The sequence below is a fragment of the Engraulis encrasicolus genome, chromosome 5 (assembly GCF_034702125.1).
Source record: "Engraulis encrasicolus isolate BLACKSEA-1 chromosome 5, IST_EnEncr_1.0, whole genome shotgun sequence".
Classification (NCBI taxonomy): domain Eukaryota; kingdom Metazoa; phylum Chordata; class Actinopteri; order Clupeiformes; family Engraulidae; genus Engraulis; species Engraulis encrasicolus.
Window position 1 is genome coordinate 13,692,743 of NC_085861.1, and position 22,584 is coordinate 13,715,326.

Consider the following 22,584-nt stretch of genomic DNA (forward strand, 5'->3'; position numbering starts at 1 on the left):
CAAATGGGATGTTTTCCGATGTGTTTGTTACAGTAAACAGTAGCCTTAGTATAAAATCCAGAATATGGTTAAAATGATCATATGAATGTACTTTTCAGACAAAAAAAAAAGAATTTTAAATCACTACATTGCCACCATAGGTCACCAATTTGAGTTTTAAAATTCAAAGCTACTGTATTGTTTAAACATTTAAACTTACGATGGGATAGAACCTATCCAGTGTGCAAAACACTACATATGTAAACAACTGAATGTATTCTGTAATCCCTTTTAATTTGTGTCCTTGTTTTATGTTTTCATTTCATGGCTTTCTCAACTGTTTTTTGCTGCTCTGTGCAGTCCTTTACATTGTTATTTTCTTTGTTTTTGAAAATACTTGACTTGTGTAAATCTTCTTGTTTTATTTCCATTTTTCATCATATTTTTGATATCATTTACTGTAATATATATATTTTTGCTTTGCATGTTTTACTAACTTGGTTACAAATGTTTGGAGTAATTTGATGAAATTGATGAAAAGAAATGAAACTGATTTACAAGTACTTAGAAAGAGGAATGTCATTATTTTTAAACTTGTAAACTTGTATGCAATCCTCTAACAAGTTAATTTTGCTGATAAAGAGATGAGAGTGCCTTGATAGGGATTGAAATGGGTGTTTCTCTGAGAATAACACTAATGTAAATAAATACATGACAAAAATGTTTCATTCTTTCTTTTTTATTCATGATGCCCAAACATGGCATGTCCCCTTGAGGTGGTAACATGTCATCGTACCCATATCATCATATCATTTGAAGTTTTGCACTAGTAATCATGGCCGTAACTACCGTTGAGGACACAGAGGTCATGTCCTCTGTATTTTTTTCCAGTAATGTAAAATGTATCTATTGATGAAAACCGATATATGATCAACAATGATAAATTCAGTCTGTATATCCAACCCCATTTATCCTCAAGGCAGTGGTTAATGAGAAAAAACTTAAGGAGTTTGACTGAAGTGTTTGAAGCATTGTAAATGTACAGAATGCAGTATTTGACCTCAGTGTTTAAAAATGTCTGGTTACGGCCCTGCTAGTAATGTATACGTTCAATCACAAAGTCAGCTATTTATATATGATAATTTTTCAGGCATACTAGTAAACTAGTATTACTTGGTGTAGCATGGGATGGGCAACTGGGGGCCACATGCGGCCTACCTCCTCACCCAATGTGGCCCGTAGACAAAGCATAATAAAAAAAAGACCTTTTATAAAACTGCTACTGAATCAATCCGTTGTAATTATACTGTTGGACGATAGAGGACATTCCTGTTCCATCCACACAATATTGATAGTCAATGAGCAACTCTCTTGAGTTGTCCCCCGATAGCAATGAAAAAATGCGACCCTCCATATCTTGAAAGTTGCCCAACCCTGGTGTACACCATTTTTGCCTCAAGAGGGCACTGTTGGTAAATATAATGAGGTAGACATTACTGTAACATTGTCACGCTTTTGTTTGTTATGTTTTCCCCAAGCCCAACTTAGTGTAGTGCAGAAATTCAGGACATTCTGTTATTACTTAGTATGCCTAATGATACACTTGCATCTACATATACCGGTATTTGAGGTTCCATCCAATGTCTTTGCCTCAGACAGAGCAGCAGAGGGAACTCAAGCGCTCAGGTGAACCCTTGGAGTACACTGAGGCAGATCATCAGCCTGCTCCACTGAAAGCAGAATACGTTGCACCTATATGTGGCCCTTCTTTTCAGAGTATGGGGAGTGAGGTAGGAACAAGCATTGTTCACAGACCCTATAGATTAGTCCCGAAGCAGAGTAGAAAAGACAAGAAATCTTTTTTTAACATCTGGTTCAACAGATAGGCTATTTGAATAAGGCCAATGCATAACAAAACATACACACACACTCAGCCACACACACACAAACACAGTCTCTCTCTCTCTCTCTCTCTCTCTCTCTCTCTCTCTCTCTCTCTCTCTCTCTCTCTCTCTCTCTCTCTCTCTCTCTCTCTCTCTCTCTTATACACACACACATACAACCACACACACACCGATATTAGGTTTCTTATTGTGGATTAATACAAAGAATTTCCTTTTGTAGTCACATTGTATAAATGGTATGGCCGGCATGTATTCTCGTGATTCCAAAATGCATCTCTGCTTGTTGTACTTGTACTTTGTTTCAGGGAGAAAGTGATATTGTTCCTGGAGCTGCAGTTCCTCTGGGCATACGATCTGGGTAATGGCTGCTTGATGAACTCTCATAAACTGAGCCAGTAGCCATATTTACATGGACAATTTTAATCCGATTAATTGTATAAAACGATGGCCCTACCGTGGCTGATATGGTAGGGCACACGTTTATTGTATAAAACGATGAAATATGCCTCATGTAGAAACAGTCAAAAAATCTCCTGGAATAAAAATGGTTTAAATATTGACACCGATGATATTAGGAGGTTTAGAACATTCCTATAAATCGATCAAACGAGGGCATTGCCCATGAAACCTGTTTGTTAAAGATGATTATATTTAATCAGTTTAAATAGAAAGTGTCCATGTGCACACAGCTACTGTGTACATGGCTGGTGTATCACTGTGTGATGCGAACACCATAGCGGCCTATGGCAGTTACAGTGGCCTACAGCCCATAACCAGAAGGCAGAATAACAGATATGTGGATAGCACCATGCCCAGGGCAGGCCTAGGACCATGAAACATCCCGGGGATTTTTGGCGAAGACCAGCCCTCACACAGCTCCTCTCCTCCCACTCTACTAAAACGTGATGGGCTCAGTCCACTGTATATTAAAGGTGCACTGTGTAGAATGTGGCCAGAGTAGGTATTGCAACTATGCTGCTCATTGAAACTTAGCTGCCTACTGCCAAATTTAATCTTCTCAGGAATATTTACTGAATAATAAACAAATATTTTCTAGTATTATCGAAGTACAAGTTTTGCAGCTAAAAATGCCTATTTCTGGAAATTCAATATGGCAGACCATGGAGAAGATCCCCCTTTTCATGTAGGCCCCTATGAAAAATGCCATTTCACCAGTCATAATGAATACTTAGAATTTGATGGTGGTGTATAAGTATTTATTATAAAGGGAACATTTGTGAATGGGTAATGTGGATTCTGGAAATTAACTACTAAAAATATTACACAGTGCACCTAAAGAGACAGTATGTACAGGTATGTAATTTTGTTAGTTGTTTACTTCCAGGCTTTATTCTGCCCATTTACAAAATCTTTTTTATTTTTCACCACCATCAATTTCTAAGTAATCATTGCAACTGACAAAGTGATATTTCTCATACATAAAAAGGTGGATTTTCTCTGTGTCATTTTCAATTTCCAGTAATGGACAAATGGTAGTATACTTTGGTCAGACCACTAAATATTAGTTAATTACTGTGTAAATGTTAAAGAAATGAAAAAATTTGGGAATGGGCACCATGTTGCAATGACCGGAACAGTTGCAATGCCTACTCTGGCCACAATCCTAGACATTCTACCTTGATAGTTTGTGTTGGATGGTCAGTCTGTCCATAGTTGTAGTCATGTTAAAGGAAGAGCATGTAATATTAGTGGTTTATTTTCAGAATGTGTACTAGCCTATGTATATTTTCCATTATGACTGGGCAAATTATACTTTTCATACATGAAAAGGTGCATATTCTCTGTGTCCATCATTTTAAATTTCCAAAAATAGACATCTATTGACAATATTGAAATTTGAGAATGAGCAGCATGTTGCAATGATCAGCATATGTTGCAATGCCTACTCTGGCCACAGTCCTACATCCTACTTAGTCTACTACCTTTTCATTTTATTTATTGGCCTACAGATTAGGATTATCAGTCACAGCATGTCAGATATGGTACTATATACTCTTAGCCAGAAGAGAGGGACTGAATTAAGCAGATGATTGATTGCTTGCAATCTGGACAAGGATGGATGGGTAAGGTTAAGCACCTGCAGCCGTCTGAGCAATTGTGTGTGTGTGTGTGTGTGTGTGTGTGTGTGTGTGTGTGTGTGTGTGTGTGTGTGTGTGTGTGTGTGTGTGTGTGTGTGTGTGTGTGTGTGTGTGTGTGTGTGTGTGTGTGTGTGTGTGTGTGTGTGTGTGTGTGTGTGTGTGTGTGTGTGTGTGTGTGTGCGTGTGCGTGCTTGCATGGGTGCGTGCATGCGTTTTTGCATGCGTGTCTGACTGTGTGGTTGTGTGTGTGTGTGTGCGTGAGTGTGCTTGCACTCGATGACGTGTGTGTGTGTGCGTGCGTCTGTGTGTGTGTCCTTTAGGGGCGACCCAGAGCAGTGGAGCCAGTGGCAGTGGGAGTTCCGGGGTCAGATCAGGGCGCTGCGGCACTGGCTGAAGAGCATGGAGATGAGACTCCCCCCTCTGGACCCAGCTGTACGTCTCTCTGCTCTAAATCTCACTTCACACGTCACCACAGCTTCCCTTCCCATTCATTCATTCATTCATTCATTCATTCATTCATTCATTCATTCATTCATTCATTCATTCATTCATTCATTCATTCATTCATGCCCTGCCACTCTACTGGAGTCAAATCCACACACCAGGCCTGTACTCTAATGGCAAGTCCCCTCACTCAGTCATTCATTCATTCATTCATTCATCCATCCATTCATTCATTCATTCATTCATTCATTCATTCATTCATTCATTCATTCACCTGTTTCACTTCCCGTTTGCCACTATTGAATCCACACTTTGCTGTACTTCTCACACACACACACACACACACACACACACACACACACACACACACACACACACACACACACACACACACACACACACACACACACACACACACACACACACACACACACACACACACACACACACACTCGCAATCTTGGTTAAATGTTTGCTGTAAAAGCCGCAGATGAATGGGTAAGTGAGAGTAACAAAAGCATCCTTCATCGAAGATCCATAGGAGACATGCACTGTGCACTCTTTTCTCTGTGACTTTCATCTACAAATTCTTGATCATTAAAACTCATGTGTCAATTATGGTACGATATAACATATTAGCCTCTATAGCCTATAGCAAAGCCGGAAGTTCCACGTGTCCCCTCCATCCCCCCTTGAGCACCTGCCCCCCAACATGCCTGTGCACGCCACTGTCTACAGCCATAGAAGACCTGCCTAACAACCCACAAACCTGCGATTTTCAGAATTCCAAAAGCTGTAACAGACATTTTCAGATTTGCCGACAGTTTCTCCCCATGACGTGGCATCACCACTGGGAGAAAGAAAAAGAGAGAAAGAGCATCCAACCAGCACGAGGATCCTCAGTCAAACGGAACGAGACAGCACTCTCTATGACGTACGTCTTTTGTGTCATACTAATTATTTGGGCAGAGAGTTTGCCAGAAACATATGTAATGAGAGGAGGACTTCCAACAAAGCCCAGTTATATGAACTCAATCGGTCTATACGCACTGCAACGTTTCACTCTTGGCCAGTGTGCACCCATAGGCATCCAAGTCAAACACATTTTTCTTTTTTGGGAGGGGGCTCATGGAAGCCGGAGTGTCCTTCTCAAAAGCAGTTAAGCCTGCCACTAGACCCCAGGAGAGCTGGCAGAAAGAGAGAGAAAGAAAAGAACACAGGGGGGTGTGACACACACACACACACACACACACCCACACACACCCACACACACACACACACACACACACACACACACACACACACACACACACACACACACACACACACACACACACACACACACACACACACACACACACACAGAGAATTCAGTACAGAGATATTCAGGAGTGCAGATAGAAAAAGGCTAGGAGAAAGAGAAAGAGAGAGAGAGAGAGAGAGGGAGAGAGAGAGAGAAGGAGAATGGGCCAGGGACAGAGCAGAGACAAGAGGGGTGGTGACAACGGAGAGAGAAAAATGTAGAGTGAAAGAGAGAGAGAGAGGGAGAGGGAGAGGGAGCAGCTCCTTTGGGCTAGAGAATAGGGGTTAGTAGGCAGGCAGCCTCCTTTTGTATTGCAAGGAGCGGGTGAACGTGGAGACGAGGGGAGGTGCTCTAGGATAGGATAGAGAGCTACACCCCCCCTGCCCTGCACACATGAGAGAGCACATTGAAAGCACATTAGACTCAGATGGGAGACCAAGGCGGCACAGAGAAAAATGGGGATCTTACCCAGCCAGCCAGCACTCTGATCAGGGTCACAATAGGACGTGGTGTCGTAAACACCCAGTCTATCACCTTTTAGTGGTTATCTAATGCCATGATTTACCCCACCTACACCATTTTGTTGTTGTTGTTGTTGTTGTTGTTGTTGTTGTTGTTGTTGTTGTTGTTGTTGTTGTTGGAGCTTTTGGTCAGTGTGAATAGACAATGCTGCTCTAATGCTGTTGTTGAGTAGCCTGCATGCACAAAATTCACAATCTATAAGATTTGCATCATAACAGTCATATGAAGTGTCGTGTGGCTGAAGTGTAAACCTGTCTCACTAACGGCCAGATGATTGTGGCTATGTTTGTTTGCATCGCCATCTTTAGCTAGAACCCTATGAGGATGAAGATGCTGTAGAGTTCTCAGGTTTTCCTTATCGTAATGAGAGACAGATAATTACAGTATAACCCTCACACTCAATGGGGTGTTTATGATATTGCACACTGCCTACTGTTCTTTTTTTTATTCTTATTTTATTTCTTGGAGTGAGCAAGAGCGAACCTGGTGACACACTGAGCGAAACACGAAATCCCCCTACGCAATATCATTAAAATAAAACTTTAACATGGGGATGAGTGGTGAAGTGAAGTGTGCATAAGAAAAATGTTTATGCCTGGCAGAAGGTCAGATTGTTTGGTGTGAGTGGGATACACAATGCAGTACAGCCATTGCTTTACAATAAGCAAGTTTATTTTTAGCTTCGAACCATAGGTGACTTGATGTATAGAATAGTCGATTATTTATTTAATATGTGAGTTCATGGTTAGCTGAGCAACATACCGTTCTTCATTCATTTTGGATGAAATGGAATGTGCCACTTACACAGTGGAGTCCTTCAAAGTAGTGGAGTCATTCAAAATGAATCGTAAGGTGGATAGGCAATCGTTGCATTACATTAAAAACATTTGGCAGATGTGTTTATCCAATAATCAGAAGTATGTGGATGCACAAATGAGCAGTATCATGGGCCAATTACCATGCTTGAGTTTGCAGGAGTCTGCTATGGAGGGTTGGGGGCTGTTCCTCGTAGGCCTACCCTCCCTGAGTGATAGTGAATGAAAGAGGGGGTTGCGGGGCAGGGGGCTACTTGTCTTTTATCACACCCGTGCCTACGTCGTCCTATCTCTAGCCCTGCGCTTTTGTCATGCTAATACGCCCAGTCTGCTCTGCTGATGGTTACAGTCTGGGGTGGACTGGGCTGACTGGCTGCTATTCACTACCCCCAACATTGCTCAAAACACGCCAAACACAAATGTGTGGAGGATATGCACCTGCCGCTGTGGAAACAAAGTCACTCTGCATTTCAAACTTGTTTGGACTTCACGTCAAGTTTCCTCCTAAAGGTTCCCCAACAAATTGAAAATATTTAGATGGGACAATTTGTGAAAGAAGACTTTGATTAAGCGGGACAGAACAGAGGAGAACTGTGGCCCCTCCATGTGTGAGGTGACTCATTCAGCCCACCCTCCTCATCCCCAACACACCGGATCTTCACTTCATCTTCCGTTGCGGCCTCGTTCATTACGGACAAAGACAAAGCCGACGTCTTCAGAACAAGGCAGACAGATCTGGGCCGAAAGGGGCCTCTCTTCCACCCTTAGTTGACGTCCTCCTCTGACGAGCCGGCGTGTTGTGTCATTAAGAGCAACCTCTATCCTTCAACCGACCCCTCCCCACCTCCACCACCACCACCACCTTCGCATAAAGACTAGCCTCTATCCTTCAACCTACCCCTCCCCTCCGCACCACCACCTTAGTATAAAGACTAGCTGCTATCCTTCATCGGACCCCTCCTCACCGCACCCCACCACCACCTTAGGATAGACTAGCTTCTATCCTTCAATCTCTCCCTCCACACCACCACCTTAGCATAAAGACTAGCTTCTATCCTTCAAACAACCCCCCCACCTTAACACGTCTGCATCTCAAGCAGCTTTCAAACACACAAACCTACAAAGTACTTCACTTCAGTCACATGGACACATGGGAAGACAAGTGGGAGTTGCAAGAGGAGGAGACGCACTCACACTGTCCCCTAATAGGCTACAGTTTTTAACTGGCTGCTGAATCCCCACATAAAACATAGATGAAACAAAGACAAATGTGAAGAGTGCTGTCCTTCGCTTCATTCAAGAAAAGTGGGAGACAGGATGAGGGGAAGGAGGAAGCAAAGGGGCTTTTCCCTATGCTCCATCCACCAACCTCCCCCCACTACCTCCCCATCCTTTCCCCCACTCCACTCCACTCCTACTTTCCCACCCCCAAACGATCACCCCTTTGGCTCTCTGTGGTACCAAGCAAACATAGCCTCCCATCTCTCTGGGGTGGACATGACATGAGTGGGGAGCATTTGATGCTTGGAAGGAAACAGGGCGGCCTTGTCTTGTAATGTTTACATATGTGTTTGTTTATTTAAACCCCTTCCTCTTCTTTTGAAGGGGGAGATATCACAAGGTGCAGAGCAGGAGACTTGATATTTGTTAGATGCTGATGAGTTTGGTAGGTGGGCTGATGGCTCAGCTGGAGCGGTTTTACAGTTAAGGACGTGAGGGGCTCAGCTCAGCAGACATGCAGTCTGAAAGCTATTATTGCGCAGACAAATGATGCCAATTAGTCGCCAAACACCTCCTGTGCTCTCACCTCCAGCTCATTGTATTGTGGATGTGCAATTAGTGCGTGACAACTGGGCCATGTACCTGACAAGTCCCCATACCACATGCACACGCACGCACACATACACGCACGGATGCACGCACGCACGCACACACGCACTCACGCACTCACCAGAGCATGTGCACACAAGCATGTACACACCCACATGCTCACCCCAGCACGCTCACCCTCTCTCTCTCTCTCTCTCTCTCTCTCTCTCTCTCTCTCTCTCTCTCTCTCTCTCTCTCTCTCTCTCTCTCTCTCTCTCTCTCTCTTTTTCTCGCTCTCACACACACAAGCAGGCATGCATGCGTGTAGGCACGTATATACACAAACCCCTTTGTAGCTAGTGTATCTGGTTGAACTAAACAAATTAAAGCCATTACTTGTCAACTCAAAATATTGGAAAATAAATATGAATTGTCATGGAAATCAATTTCCCTATTGTCTTTCCAAAATGACTCCAAAAGTTGTCCAGAAAGTGACAACAATCTGCATGTTATTTTCTGGATATTACAGTCCTGAGACAGTTCAACGTTTCTGCCATAAAAGAGAACAGGATTCAAGATAAATGTGCTCCCCATGTTCTACATTGTGCCCATTCATTGGCACGTGATGAATCAGAGGAAAGATATTTGACTATGTTGCACTCCCCATTCTCCATCCCTCCCTCCTCCTCCTCTAATCTCTCCTCTCTCCCCCCCCCCCTCTCCCCTCCTCTGCACTCTCTCCTCTCTCATCTCTCCTGTTTCCTCCTGTCCTGCCTTCCATCTGTACTCTCTCATCCTTCCCTTCTCCCCGTTTGCCCTCTTCCCTATCTTCTCCCTCCCTCTCTTCCCTCTCTCCTATCCTCTCTTCTCCTCCCTCCTCTCCTTTTCCCCCTCTCTCCCCTTCTCTTTTCCCTTGTCTCCTGTCTTCTCTCTCTTCTCCTCTCCTCCTCCTCTCCTCTCCTCTCCTCTCTCACTGACTCATGTCCCTGTGTGCAGTGCGTCCCAGCAGGGATCCCCTGTCATTGTCCCCCTTTCACCCAAGCCACTCTCTGTTCTGGGAAGTGAACTCCACTCGAGTGCGAAATAGCTGCGTTTGTGAAGCAGCAGCAGTGCCACTGACTGCCATAGCCCCACAAAGGGCAGCCATTTTTTTCTTTCTTTTTTTCGTGTTCTCTTTCTTCTTTCATTTTTTGAATTCATAAAACATGGGGGAGCTGGATAATAATAGGGATGGTAGGTGGAGTTCTGTTCTTGGTCATGTGACTACTTCAGTGAAGAGGATATGTCTGTGGATGTGCTAATTACCATGTACTCGAGCAGCTATTGAACTCTTATTTAATTTAGAAGATGGGGTGGGGGTTGGAGGGGTTGGAGGGGTTGAGGGGCAGAGAAACGGATAGAGAGAGAAGAGAGGGGGAAAAAAAGAAAACGGATAGAGAGAGAAGAGAGGGGGAAAAAAAGAAAAAAAAATAGAAAATGGAGGTGCTGGGGGGGGGGGGGGGGGGGGGTCATGCTATGGACACGCCTGTGGCATTAATCCACTTTGCTGTGCTCGGGTCTTTAGGCACATGGGGCCCTTTGATCAAATTTGGGTCCAATTTGGTACCCATTTGGTCTCCTCCTGGTGCATGCTGCTCCCCCATAGCCTAGAACCCTTCCTTTCTCATCCCAGCTCAGCCCAGCCCAGGCCCAGTGTTGCCAGATTGGGCGGTTACCCGCCCAATTGGGCTGCTTGGGATGGCTGTCTGCGGGTAAAAATGGGAAAAATCTGCTATTTGCCTTTTTATCCCCTGCAGTTTTATGCCCACAGAAATCAATGCAATTTGTTGAAATTGTGGGAAATTTAGCGCCTCTTGGCCGTTTTTGAGCACATTTTGGGCGAGATTTGATCAGATACATCTGGCAACCCAGCCCAGGCCTCATAGCTCATGTATGTTCATATGAACAATGAGGTAGGGTGCGGAAGTATGGGGTGGTGCTTCTGGCTAATATGAAGTATGAGATAATCCATCCAACATGCACTCTCTGTGTGTGTGTGTGTGTGTGTGTGTGTGTGTGTGTGTGTGTGTGTGTGTGTGTGTGTGTGTGTGTGTGTGTGTGTGTGTGTGTGTGTGTGTGTGTGTGTGTGTGTGTGTGTGTGTGTGTGTGTGTGTGTGTGTGTGTGTGTGTGTGTGTGCGTGCGCGTGTGTGCGCCTGTGTGTGTATATGTCTCTCCACATGTGCCGTCTTTCTTCATGTGATGCATATTTAATGCCATTGGCGGCACAGCCTTCAGTTCACATCTGCAGGGCAGGTTCATTCTTGCGTGCCAGTTCTTCATGCATTCTCTTTGATAACGGTGAAACATGGTTGCTACATGGTGGCTGGCAAATTTGTATTTTCTGCAAGGTCGGGAGTTTTGGTTTAGTTCCCTCCTTCTACCAGCCTCACTGATAAAAGGTAGGGGAGAGAGAGAGAGGGAGAGAAAGAAAGAAAGAAAGAGAGTGGGAGAGAGGGGGGAAGTGAGGGAGAGAGAGACTACTTATGTATGTTGGTAAATGCCAGACAGAAGAGAATTAATGCGTGTTTCTGTCTGTCTGTCTGTCTGTCTGTCTGTCTGTCTGTCTGTCTGTCTGTCTGTCTGTCTGTCTGTCTCTCTGTCTGTGTGGGAATAGCTGTGTGTGGCTTGCCAGGCCCTGGTTATGGCCAGAGGAGTGGAGAGTGCCGCGAGGCAGAGTCTGCGATTCAATTATTTCTTGGAGGAGAGCTTCTGGCACTGCTGAAAGGCAGCAATCAGGTGTCTTTTTTTAAGAGAGGGGCTTTCTTGGCAAGCAAGCACTATGGCCTTCCTGTGCCAAGTGTTCCCAAAGACAGTCTAAGGCAGTGATGCTCAAAGTGTGGTCCGGGGACCACTGGTGGTCCGCGACAGAGCTCAGGTGGTCCGCAAGGGGATTTCTACTATTCCAAGACAAGTTACCAGTAGGCTATTTTGTAACACAATTATAAAGCTGAACATAACAGAAGTCTTATCACCAAAATAAGACAGGGTTGCAATGTGAATAAAAAGTAAATGATCTGCATTTAAATTAGCAGTGTCAAGTTAGCACCCGTCAACTGTCAATTCAGTGGTCCCTGAACATTTTTTGGGGCACAAAGTGGTCCTCGGTCTGAAAAAGTTTGAGAAACACTGGTCTAAGGGGATCCCTCTCAGTACTGGGACACATATATACAGCCAGAGAGGGCCTAATGACTGCTGGCACTCATGCATTCTTTTTTTAAAGCATATTTTTTAGGGGCATTTTTTGCCTTTATTTCGATAGGTCAGTATGAGAAGCAACAGGAAGTGAGTGGGAGAGAGATGGGGGAGGATCTGCAAATGACCCGGGGTGGAATCGAACTCGGGTCACCGGCTTAGTAACCCAGTGCCCTACCGTTAGGCCAAGGTAGGGTCAAGAACATTTTTCTTAGGACTATGCTAAAACCTAATGCACTTTATTAGCCTTGCAAAATTTTGCTTTGTAACCAATCATAAATACCTGCCTGTATTCATTTCCCTCAGAATAAGGTATACAAATCTATAACACATTGAACGAAGTTACATGCAAGGAATATTCCGATTTGAAATGGACTGGTGGCAGTACTTAGTTTTGCGCGCGAGTCATGTAAACTCATTCATTCATTCTGGTTTGCTGTTCCACACATGTAAACAGAATATTGCACAACTTTTTATAAACAAAATACTGACAATATGCCATTCGAAAACAGAATATTCTGTGCATGTAACTGTGCTCTATGTCTGCAATGTTTACTTCTGCAATTGCACAAATATATTTGAACAGTATCTAGTTATGTTGCAGAACAAACCTTACAGTATTGACAATTTACGTTGTACTTTTTCACATCGTCACATAGTATTACAAAATTAAGAAGGGGGAACAAATATACAGCATCTCTCCACAGGCTCTACTGTCAGTGTTAAGACTCCCCCCTTCCCCCATATATTTTGTGGGAGGTCAGACTAATGGACATAATTTCATTTAGAAAGACTAAAAGAAAAAAACACCAGAGGACTCGGGGGTTAAATAACTTGACCTTTCGTGGGCCACACCACCGAATGCACTTTCCCAGGACGCTTGCCGTGACAAGCATTGTCACTTCATTTTTTTGTCCCCTAGTTTCTTCCTATTGTCTTTTTTTATTTCCCTGGCATAGACTCCCGAGACGGGGGGTTCGGAGCTGGGGAGAGGGCAGGGGCGGATCTAGCCATTTTGGGGCCCTAGGCGAAATATAAACATGGGGCCCTCAAAAGTCATTCTTTAAACACGTCACTAATTGGCATGGAATGCTATGCGTTTTGTCTCATATACGTATATCTTTGATTACTTTACGTAAGTAACAAATTAAGATCGGGTCTACTTTCTTGTGTGTTTATCGCAACTGGTGTGACAGTTGGGGCCCCTGTGGTCTGGGCCCGAGGCAATTGCCAAGGTTTGCCTAATTTAAACAAGTCCGCCTCTGGGAGAGGGAGGGGGTTATTGAGCCTCTGAGGGGGTTTTCTAAAGGGGCTATAGAGAACCTCTCACTGCTGACTCACACAGCTAGATTTATCATCATAAAATGGATTCAGCTTGTTTCGGTTCCCGTCACCCCTCATCTTTCCCCTGTCACTGTCCTCCAGTCCAGATAGTCTTTGCCCATTTGCCCCCTTTGACTGCTTGTCTCTGTTGCATGTCTCTCTGTTGCTTCACTTTCTTTCTTTGTTTCTTTCTTTGTTTGTTTCTTTCTTTCTTTCTTTCTTTCTTTCTTTCTTTCTTTCTTTCTTTCTTTCTTTCTTTCTTTCTTTCTTTCTTTCTCTCTCTCTTTCTTTATCTCTATCTGTCAGTCTGTCTGTCATAAGATCTCAAGGACTTGTGAAATACCTGTTAACCTGCATCAGAGTCTTTCCTGACATTCAATGGAAAATAGTATGAACCGCTTTGAAGGAGCTAAACACAATAGCATCATTCAGAAAAACTGAGGGAGTCTTTACTTTCTTAGAAGTGTGATATTAGCCACCTACCTGGTATTACCTTTTGAGCAACCGAAGATTAACATTGAGGTCATGTGGTACGCAGACATGACACCAACACCTTGCATCAGGGGTGTAGCAGCACATTTTGGGCCCTATGTACAATCAGCTCCAATGGACCCCCTCAGCCTCATATCTACATAAATCAGATACTGTGTGGGCCCCCTATATACATGGGGCCCTGGTACCTCAGTCACACTTAATCCCCATGTGCGACAAAACTGCCTTGCATGACTACCCTAGTCAATCAAACTGCAGTATAGCTATACAGAGATAACCTGGCTCTCACGCAGATGGAGTGTAACGAAGATGCACGAAGCACTAGGGGTCTCGCGAGAGCCAGGCTAATACAGAGACATCCAAGGAAAACAAGAAGATTCACAGCACACTGGTGGTCTTAATCTTGCTGCCAATGGCGTCATGTCCCCTTGGTATCACACAGGTCAATATATTTTGTCACACCAGCTACAGACAGATCCACATGTGCTCGCCATTTGAAGTGACAGTGGTAGTGGATTACATGGGGGGGGGTGGGGTGGTGTGGGGTTGGGGTGTGAGGTGCACTGCACACTTGGGACTAAGATGTTATATCCACCTGTGCACCTGCCCCCAGGGCGTCAGTGCACCTGTTGTTCCCACACCTGGGTATTCCTCTCCAGCTACACACAGCCACGCAATCCTCCCATCTGACCCCTCGGCACCACCAGCAAAGACCAAGAAGAAACCTGAGTCACAGATTAGACACTAATTAGTGCAACCTGAGAACGCGTGTTGAGCGAGTATGAGGTTTAAAAACACTTCAAAATAAACCCTTCCATTCACTCGACATCACAGAGGTAGATATAGGTCAAAGTTCATTGTTCATTGCTGTGCCCCTTGAGTAGTACCACCATACGTATACATATGTGATTATTATTTCTGTAACATTTTGAGTTTTCCTTAACATGTCACAAGGACAAAGGATTTTCACACCACATTCTATGGGAGCTGTATGATGTTTAAATAAAATTCTAAAAGAACCTGGGGGGGAAATCTTTACTCCTCAAAGCGTTAATTAAGGAATGGACTGATAAATTGCCATTTCATTATCATCTTGGTTTCTCTCAGGGGACGATGGCAGGGAAACCCCCACTTAATGTCCCTTATTTCCCACATACCCCCCCCCCCCCCTCAATGTATAGCTCCTTTTGTTGCTGCACCGGTTAATGTTGGGTCGGGAAGTGGGTTGAAAAGTAAAGGGAGCTGTTTTACAGTAATTAGTTGTCTTTGTTGCACCAGAGAAGGTTAGTGCACTGGCTTCAAATGGGCATTGTGTGTGTGTGTGTGTGTGTGTGTGTGTGTGTGTGTGTGTGTGTGTGTGTGTGTGTGTGTGTGTGTGTGTGTGTGTGTGTGTGTGTGTGTGTGTGTGTGTGTGTGTGTGTGTGTGTGTGTGTGTGTGTGTGTGTGTGTGTGCGCGTGTGCTAGGGGGGATGTATGAGTGGGGGTCTCTGTCTTTTGTGGCGCTCAGCCCTCTTGTGTCTACAGTTTGTGTGCGTGAGTGTTTTCATGAGAGAGAGAGAGAGAGAGAGTGCATCATGCGTGTATGAAAGAGAGAGAAAGAAAGAGAGAGAGAGAGAGAGAGAGAGAGAGAGAGAGCATCATACGTGTATGAGAGAGAGAGAGAGAGAGAGAGAGAGAGAGAGAGAGAGAGAGAGAGAGAGAGAGAGAGAGTAATGTGCGTATGAGAGAGAGAGAAAGAGAGCGAGAGAGAGAGCTGTGTTTGTATTAGATTGAGAGAGGGCATCATGCGTGTATGAGAGAGAGACTGGGCGAGAATGTGAGGTCTTCTAGGCAGCTGTCATTTAACATGTGAATGTTCTGGGGCAGTCCGTGGGGCCTTTAGAAAGCTCTTCACCCCTCCTCCCTCCTCCCTCTCCCTCTCCCTATATCTCTCTTTCTCTCCGTCTCGCCCGCTCCAGTCCCCATCCACCCCCCCCAACCCCCTTTTCCCCTTTTTTTCTTCTTCACAAGAGCAGCATGGAGTTTCTGTGCCAAAGAGAGAACCCCCAGAGGAGGAGGTGGGGTAAAGGGGGGAGGAGCTAAAGGAGGGAGGGAAAAGGAGAAGAAGAAAAAAAATAGGAGGAGGAGGTGAGGAGCGAGAGAGGATTGTGCTGTCTAACTGTCTGGCAGCAGGCACATGCACACAAGGATAACATGCAACACACACTTGGCACATAGGAGTGCCCTATTAACACAGCAGACCCAGCAGAACCTCTGGGAAAGACTGATGGAGCTCCCAGGACGGCACCATCTTCCAGGGAGCAGGTGCACCCTCCTGGGCCTGGAATATGTTTTGAGGATATATTGGATCGGCTTGGTCTGGATGTAGTGGAGTGGATTGGGCTGGCTCTGGCTCTGGCTGAAGTGCTTATCTCTCTACCCCCAAAGCTTGGACTGTGCTGGGCTGGAATTTTTGTCTATCCGAGGCTGCATGTGCAACAAAGGAAAGTGAGCGAGTGAGAGAAAGAGAGGGAGAGAGAGAGGGAGAGAGAGAAAGAGGAGAGGCAGTGGGAGGGGAGGAGGTGGAGGTGGAGGTGGAGGTGAAGAGGAGGGTGTGCGATGGGAAGGAGAGTGGGACATTGTTTGCCTGTGACTGTGGGCAACGGAAAAGCATGGGTTATCTGCACTGGTTTATGTGGCTAAGCTGAGAGTGTGTGTACGCGTGTGGGCAAGGGGTTGTTTGAATGAAGCGGTGTGTAAACATACGTGGTACAGAGGTTGTGTGTGAGGTACCGTGTGCATGTGCACGTGTGTGTGTGTGTGTGTAACTGTGTGTATGTGTAGGGTGTGTGGAAGAAAAAAGGGGGCGGACACTCAAAAGATGCTCAAACCGGACTGAGGGATTTTTGTTTCCTTTTTTGTGCGTGTGGACTACTTCAACCCCATTCTCTACTTCCATGAAACAATGAATGAAGACCTGCTGGATTTTTTCAGTTGAAGCCGTCGGTTTGTCCCATATTTATTCTCTTGGGGGGTAAGTAAAGTGAAGCCACCGTTGAGGAGAAACCCTTCTTGTTTGTCCTCAAACCGCCAGTTTCTTTTCATTGAAAAATGTGTGTGTGTGTGTGTGTGTGTGTGTTGTGAGTGAAGTTTTGTTCGGTTGGGGTCTGTGTGTGTGTACGCAGCAGAAGGAGAGCGTTGGGGTGTGTGTGTGTGTGGAGGGATCCTTATTGTCTGCTGGGATGAATTGAACATGAGCCCACAGGCAGCTCCGAGTTGAGTCGTTGAGTCGAGTCCACAGGAATTTTGCTCTCATTAGTTTTCTGAGGGAGCTGTTGTGAGTAAACTGTCGTTGAGACAAAAGGACGAGGGTGATGGATTGGCTGTGGAACTAGCTATTAGTTCACATTAACGTCTATGGGTTGTTTTATTTATGATAGAATGATTTTTTAATTAAAAACAAAAAACAAATACAGCGTGAAACTTAAATGAGAAAGGTGAAATGCTTTAATATACAGTATGCAATGGTATGGTTTATGAGCATAACATTTTATTTAGTGAATACGTATGTGACTCAATGGGAAGTGATTTCATGTGCACTCTTCAATATTAAATTATTTATTGCATGCAGCTGCCATGCCACAGAGGTCAGGCGGTACCCTTGATTTGATACTTTCTGTTTCCCGTCCCGTCTGCAGTGTGTCCATGAGGAGCACAAGAGACCACGTGTGTAGGGAACAGGGACAACAAGTGTACTTTTGTCTTGATGTGTTTTTTTTTCCCAGAACGGGATACGTTCAATATTCTTATTAATTCTAAATGTGTGCAGAGAGCAGATGTACCGTAGTAGGCTGCGCAGGTGGCTCTTTAGCCGGCGGAGGTGAAATATGTCATGCTGTTTAATTCCAGGAGAGGAGGAGGTGGTTATGAGTCTCGAGGGCGTACACAGCTGCCATCTTTAATTAGACCACCACTATCTTGATTAGAGGAAACCGAACCCACAATGACACCATTGATACCGGCCACCCGGGGCGGGCGGGGGCTTTCAATAAATTATTGTAACAATCAAACTTATCATTATTAATATCTTCCACTATGCATGTGACACATGCTATGTCAAAAAAAAGACACCATTGCCACATGCAAGTGACACATGCTACGTCAAAAAAGGCACCATTGATATTGGCTGAGGGGCTTTCGATTTGTAATTGTAACAATCAAACTTATCATTATTAATATCTTCCACTTCACAAGTGACACATGTGCTACGTCAAAAAAAGACACCATTGATATTGGCTGAAGGGCTTTCAATTTATTATTGTCATCATCCCTCTTCTGTGCAAGTGACAACATGCTACGTCAAAAAAGACACCATTGATATTGATTGATTGTTTCAATTTATTATCGTCATAATCACACTGATCATTGTTATTATCTTCTTCTGTGCAGGTGACACATACTATGTGACCAAGCTAGTGCAGCATGTCATCATGTTATCATGTGTGTGTGTGAGACTGATCATTTTTGTATTATCTTCTTTTGTGACACATGCTATGTGACCAAGCCAGTGCAACAGAGCATGGCAGCATGTTATCATGCGTGTGTGTGTGTGTGAGATTGAGCATGTGGTTGGCCTCTGTATGGCCACTTAGAGTAAACAGACGTAGCTCATCGTGCTCTAGGGTTACTACTAGAGAGACGTTGAAATGAACACTGGTGGGCAGGGGTGACGTTCAGGCGGGTAAAGTGCGACTGAGTCACCACAGGGGCCCATGTATATACAGTAGGGGGCCCACATACAGTCCGACTTATGAAGATATACTGTATGGCTTGGGGGGGGTCCATTAGAGCTGATTGTACATAGGGCCCGAAATTGGCTTCTATGCCCCTGCTGGTGGGCACCTTGAGGGTTTCCAATTACTACACACATGGGTGTGTCCTCGCCCAAACCCATGCTTTTTTTCTGTAGGATGCGACCAGTGCCACATTTTCCCATCCATTTTCATTTTGACGGACAGCAGACACTAAAACATGCTTTTGTTTGTTAATAAGATTAGGCACATACACATACGTAGCAACGTGTGCCCTCACATAGATCACCCTATGGCCCCGGCAAAAAAAAAGAAAAGAGACATGAAACGGTCGATGAGAGTAACCCTCCATCATCGTTGGCTTAATTTGATTCAGTAGAGGACCCTGTCTGTAGGCATGCACTATAAATCAATGAGCGTGTGTGTGTGTGTGTGAGTGAGGTCTGGGTGGGTGGGGTCGTGTATCCGGACTGGGAGCACCAAGGCTGTTTTTAGCGGGTTAAGTGAGGAGACGAGGCTTAGGTCATATGAGATGACTGGGAGCTAAGTGCAGGAGTGTTGGTAGTGGTGTGTGCATGTGTGTATGTGTGTGTGGTGAGTTAAAGCACTGTGCATGTGTGCGCGCGCGTGTGTGTTTGTGTGTGTGTGTGTTTGTGTGTGTGTGTGTGTGTGTGTGTGTGTGTGTGTGTGTGTGTGTGTGTGTGTGTGTGTGTGTGTGTGTGTGCGTACATGCATGCGTGCTTTCATGTGTGTGTGTGTGTGTGTGTGTGTGTGTGTGTGTGTGTGTGTGTGTGTGTGTGTGTGTGTGTGTGTGTGTGTGTGTGTGTGTGTGTGTGTGTGTGTGTGTGTGCATGGTGAGTTAAATCAGTCACCGCATATCATTTCACTGGCGAGCAGAAAAGGGTTAAGTGACTTGCATTAACTGGGTCATCTAAGGAAAGAAGGTGACCTGGATGAGAGCCGGGTTTTTTTTTTTTTGGAGGACAGTAGTCGGCCTTGGCAGCCAGCGAGCGAAGAAGAGTGAGACTGTGAGACTATAAACACTGGGCTCAGGGAGGGTGTGAGAATCAAAAGCTCGCGTGAGCAGATGGCACTGGCTGTAGCCATGGCGACTGGTGCCATTTTGCAGTGTTGTGATAGCGAGTAGAACGCCCCTGTTGCCGTGGCCACGTGTCCTCCTTGACCTTCTTGTTATCATCAGAGGCGCAGGACTGTCGGCGTGCCGGTCCCCGCATCACCTCCCAGCGTGTGTGTGTGTGTGTGTGTGCGTGTTTTCTTTGCGGCGGAGCCCTTGCTGACGGCTGTTGGGCACAGACAGACAGTTTGGGTTCGAGCTCTCTGGGAGCTGTCTGAGACTAGCTGATAGGCTGGTAGAGGAGTTTAGTCTTTGGTTATGTTGATTAGTTCTCCCACCAGCATTTTACCTCAGGGATTTGTGTGCGGGTGTGTGTGCGGGTGTGTGTGCGGGTGTGCGGGTGTGCGTGCGTGCGTGCGTGCGTGCGTGCATGAGTGTATGTGGTCTGATGACAGAGACTCCGTTTTAGGAACTTAATTAAGTATTCAGGGATGTATAATGTATATACCATCAGGGGCTTTTAAAATTGCCTCTGGTAAGATATGATTTCACTAAAAATGTGAAAAGAAAAGGTAAACTATTTTATCACCACAGTGCATCCCTTTTCTCACTCACACCTTTAATCCCAAATCCAGCTTGTGTCTCTGATCAATAGGCTCAGGTTAATGGATGGCTGGATGAATGGAGCAGTCAGGGGAGCTGACAAGGGGGGACATTGGGGTCAGTAGTCCCGGGTCCAGGGACATTGGGGGCCCATAATTGGGTCCTCATTACATTAAATATATTGAATGGGGGTCCCTCTCAGAGGACTTTGTCCTGGGCCCAGCCAAAGCTGTCAGCGACCCTGGGAGCAGTGTATATCTAACCACAGAAAGTGAATCCATTCTTCCGCTGCAGCCGGTTCACCATAACAGGAAAACCTCCTCGTCCGACCCAAATGTCAAAGCCCCAGTGACAGGTTGCATTTATGTACGCTCGGCCAATTACCAGAGGAGCTAGCCTAAGAGGATCAGAAAACCATATGGCCAAGTCATTAGATAATAGCCCTCTGAATTAAGAAGATCAGAATACATTAGACACAACACAGAGGTATCATGTGACACGCATTCATTTTCAAAGCCTGAATGGTGAATTATTCTATTATTTCACCTTGATAAGGTTAATGCATATAAATACTGTGCATATAAGGGAAATACATATGTAAATAAATGGTTGTACAGTCTTCATAACCATGAGAGATAAGTAAACCATGCATACATTTCAATTTGACATGCCAGCTTACTCAGTACTAGGGCCTCCATCCATTCAATGCATAACATACTACATGCACAAGTGAATTTTATGGACCAACAGCCATGGCGATTTGGGCATGTGTGGTCTTGTTTCTTGTGACACAGGCATTTTGGGTCACATCCAACTCCAGAGCAGTGTTGCCAGATTGGGCGGTTACCCGACCAATTGGGCTACTTGGGATGGCCGTCTGCAGGTAAAAACGGGAAAAATGGCCATTTGGTGTCTATTTCTGCTGTTTTGGGCCCCATAGAAGTTAATGCAATTTGTTGAAAATGGGCGGAATTTAGCACAATTTGGCGGTTTTTGAGAAGCTTTTGGGCGGGATTTGATCACACACATCTGGCAACACTGCTCCAGAGTTCTCCCTTTGGATTCAGAACGGCCCTCCCCACAATTAAAGAGAGTACAGCCCCGGTCCCTAACCGATTCAATACCGAGGTGAAATGGATTGATTTTTTTTTAGAAAAAGAAACCCTGTAATAAGTGTGTCCTCCACACAGCCATCAATACAAGTACTCAGTGCAATTAGCTCTTTCCACAGTCACACTGCCCCCTTTATTTTTTGTATTTTTTTGTCATCCCTTCAGTTTGTGTGACGGCGGAAAGTATGAGGGAGACTGAATGCTTAATTTTGTTTTTGCTGCCTCACTGGGTCAGAAGACCAGCCTGGGTGTTTTTTTTCAGCCTAGCTTTCCAGTTTACCGCACACGCGTCCAATATTGAAACGCACTGATCCAGAATGGTTGTACAGTGACCTGAAGCAACCTGCAGGAGACAACCCATATATGCCTTAAACCACACGTAATTGTGTATTATTGTTTTGTGTGTGTGTCTCAAGAGGCAATTTTGAATCATTTTATTGCCCTTCACATTTCTGGAATTGTAGGGGTGGAAAAATACAATGACATATAACCCAAAATGTCATCGAATAATGTGTCCAATGTCTTTTACTTATTTTTTTTTGTTTTTTACTTAACACAAAAACAAAAACAAACAAACAAACAAACAAACAAAACTATTATCCTTAGAACATGAAGTGAAGATCAGAAAGGTGTGTCCAATGTTTCATAGCATGTCCGATGTGTTTAATGTTGAGCAACACGTGATTATAGAAGAAAACTGTGACACCACACTCTCTGAATCAGTGTGAAACGCCTTGCCTGTCCACACCAATGGGAGATCATGAAGATGATGTTATACTGTAGATTATAGCTAACCCCTGTGCCATCATTCTGGCTAATAGATTTTGAGTTTATTCAGAATGCAACTGACGCCATTTACTGAGAAAAGGAAAGCAGACTGGTTGGCATTCCTGCGTTTGTGTCTGAGATCCTTTTTCTGTCTGGGTAAACATAACCCCCTCTACCCCCCCTCTCACCCCAAAAACAGAAGAAAGGAGAAAAAACAGCCCCCTTACCCCTTTTTCCTCTCCTCCGTGTTGTCACCCTCCCCAGTTCAGACATGGAGATGAAGCAGCGTTTTTATGCTTGTCATATTTGATCAA

General features: G+C 44.8%; 1 protein-coding gene across 1 annotated transcript in view; it reads left to right on the top strand.

Moving 5' to 3' along the window:
• The window catches only part of LOC134448801 (plectin-like), a 162,306-nt gene that overhangs the window by 96,714 nt on the left and 43,008 nt on the right, over nt 1-22,584 (top strand). Inside the window, exons 36-38 of the mRNA XM_063198459.1 lie at nt 2,189-2,241; nt 4,303-4,414; nt 17,600-17,631. Of these exons, the coding sequence (XP_063054529.1) occupies nt 2,189-2,241; nt 4,303-4,414; nt 17,600-17,631 (197 nt within the window). The remainder of the gene's footprint in view (nt 1-2,188; nt 2,242-4,302; nt 4,415-17,599; nt 17,632-22,584) is intronic.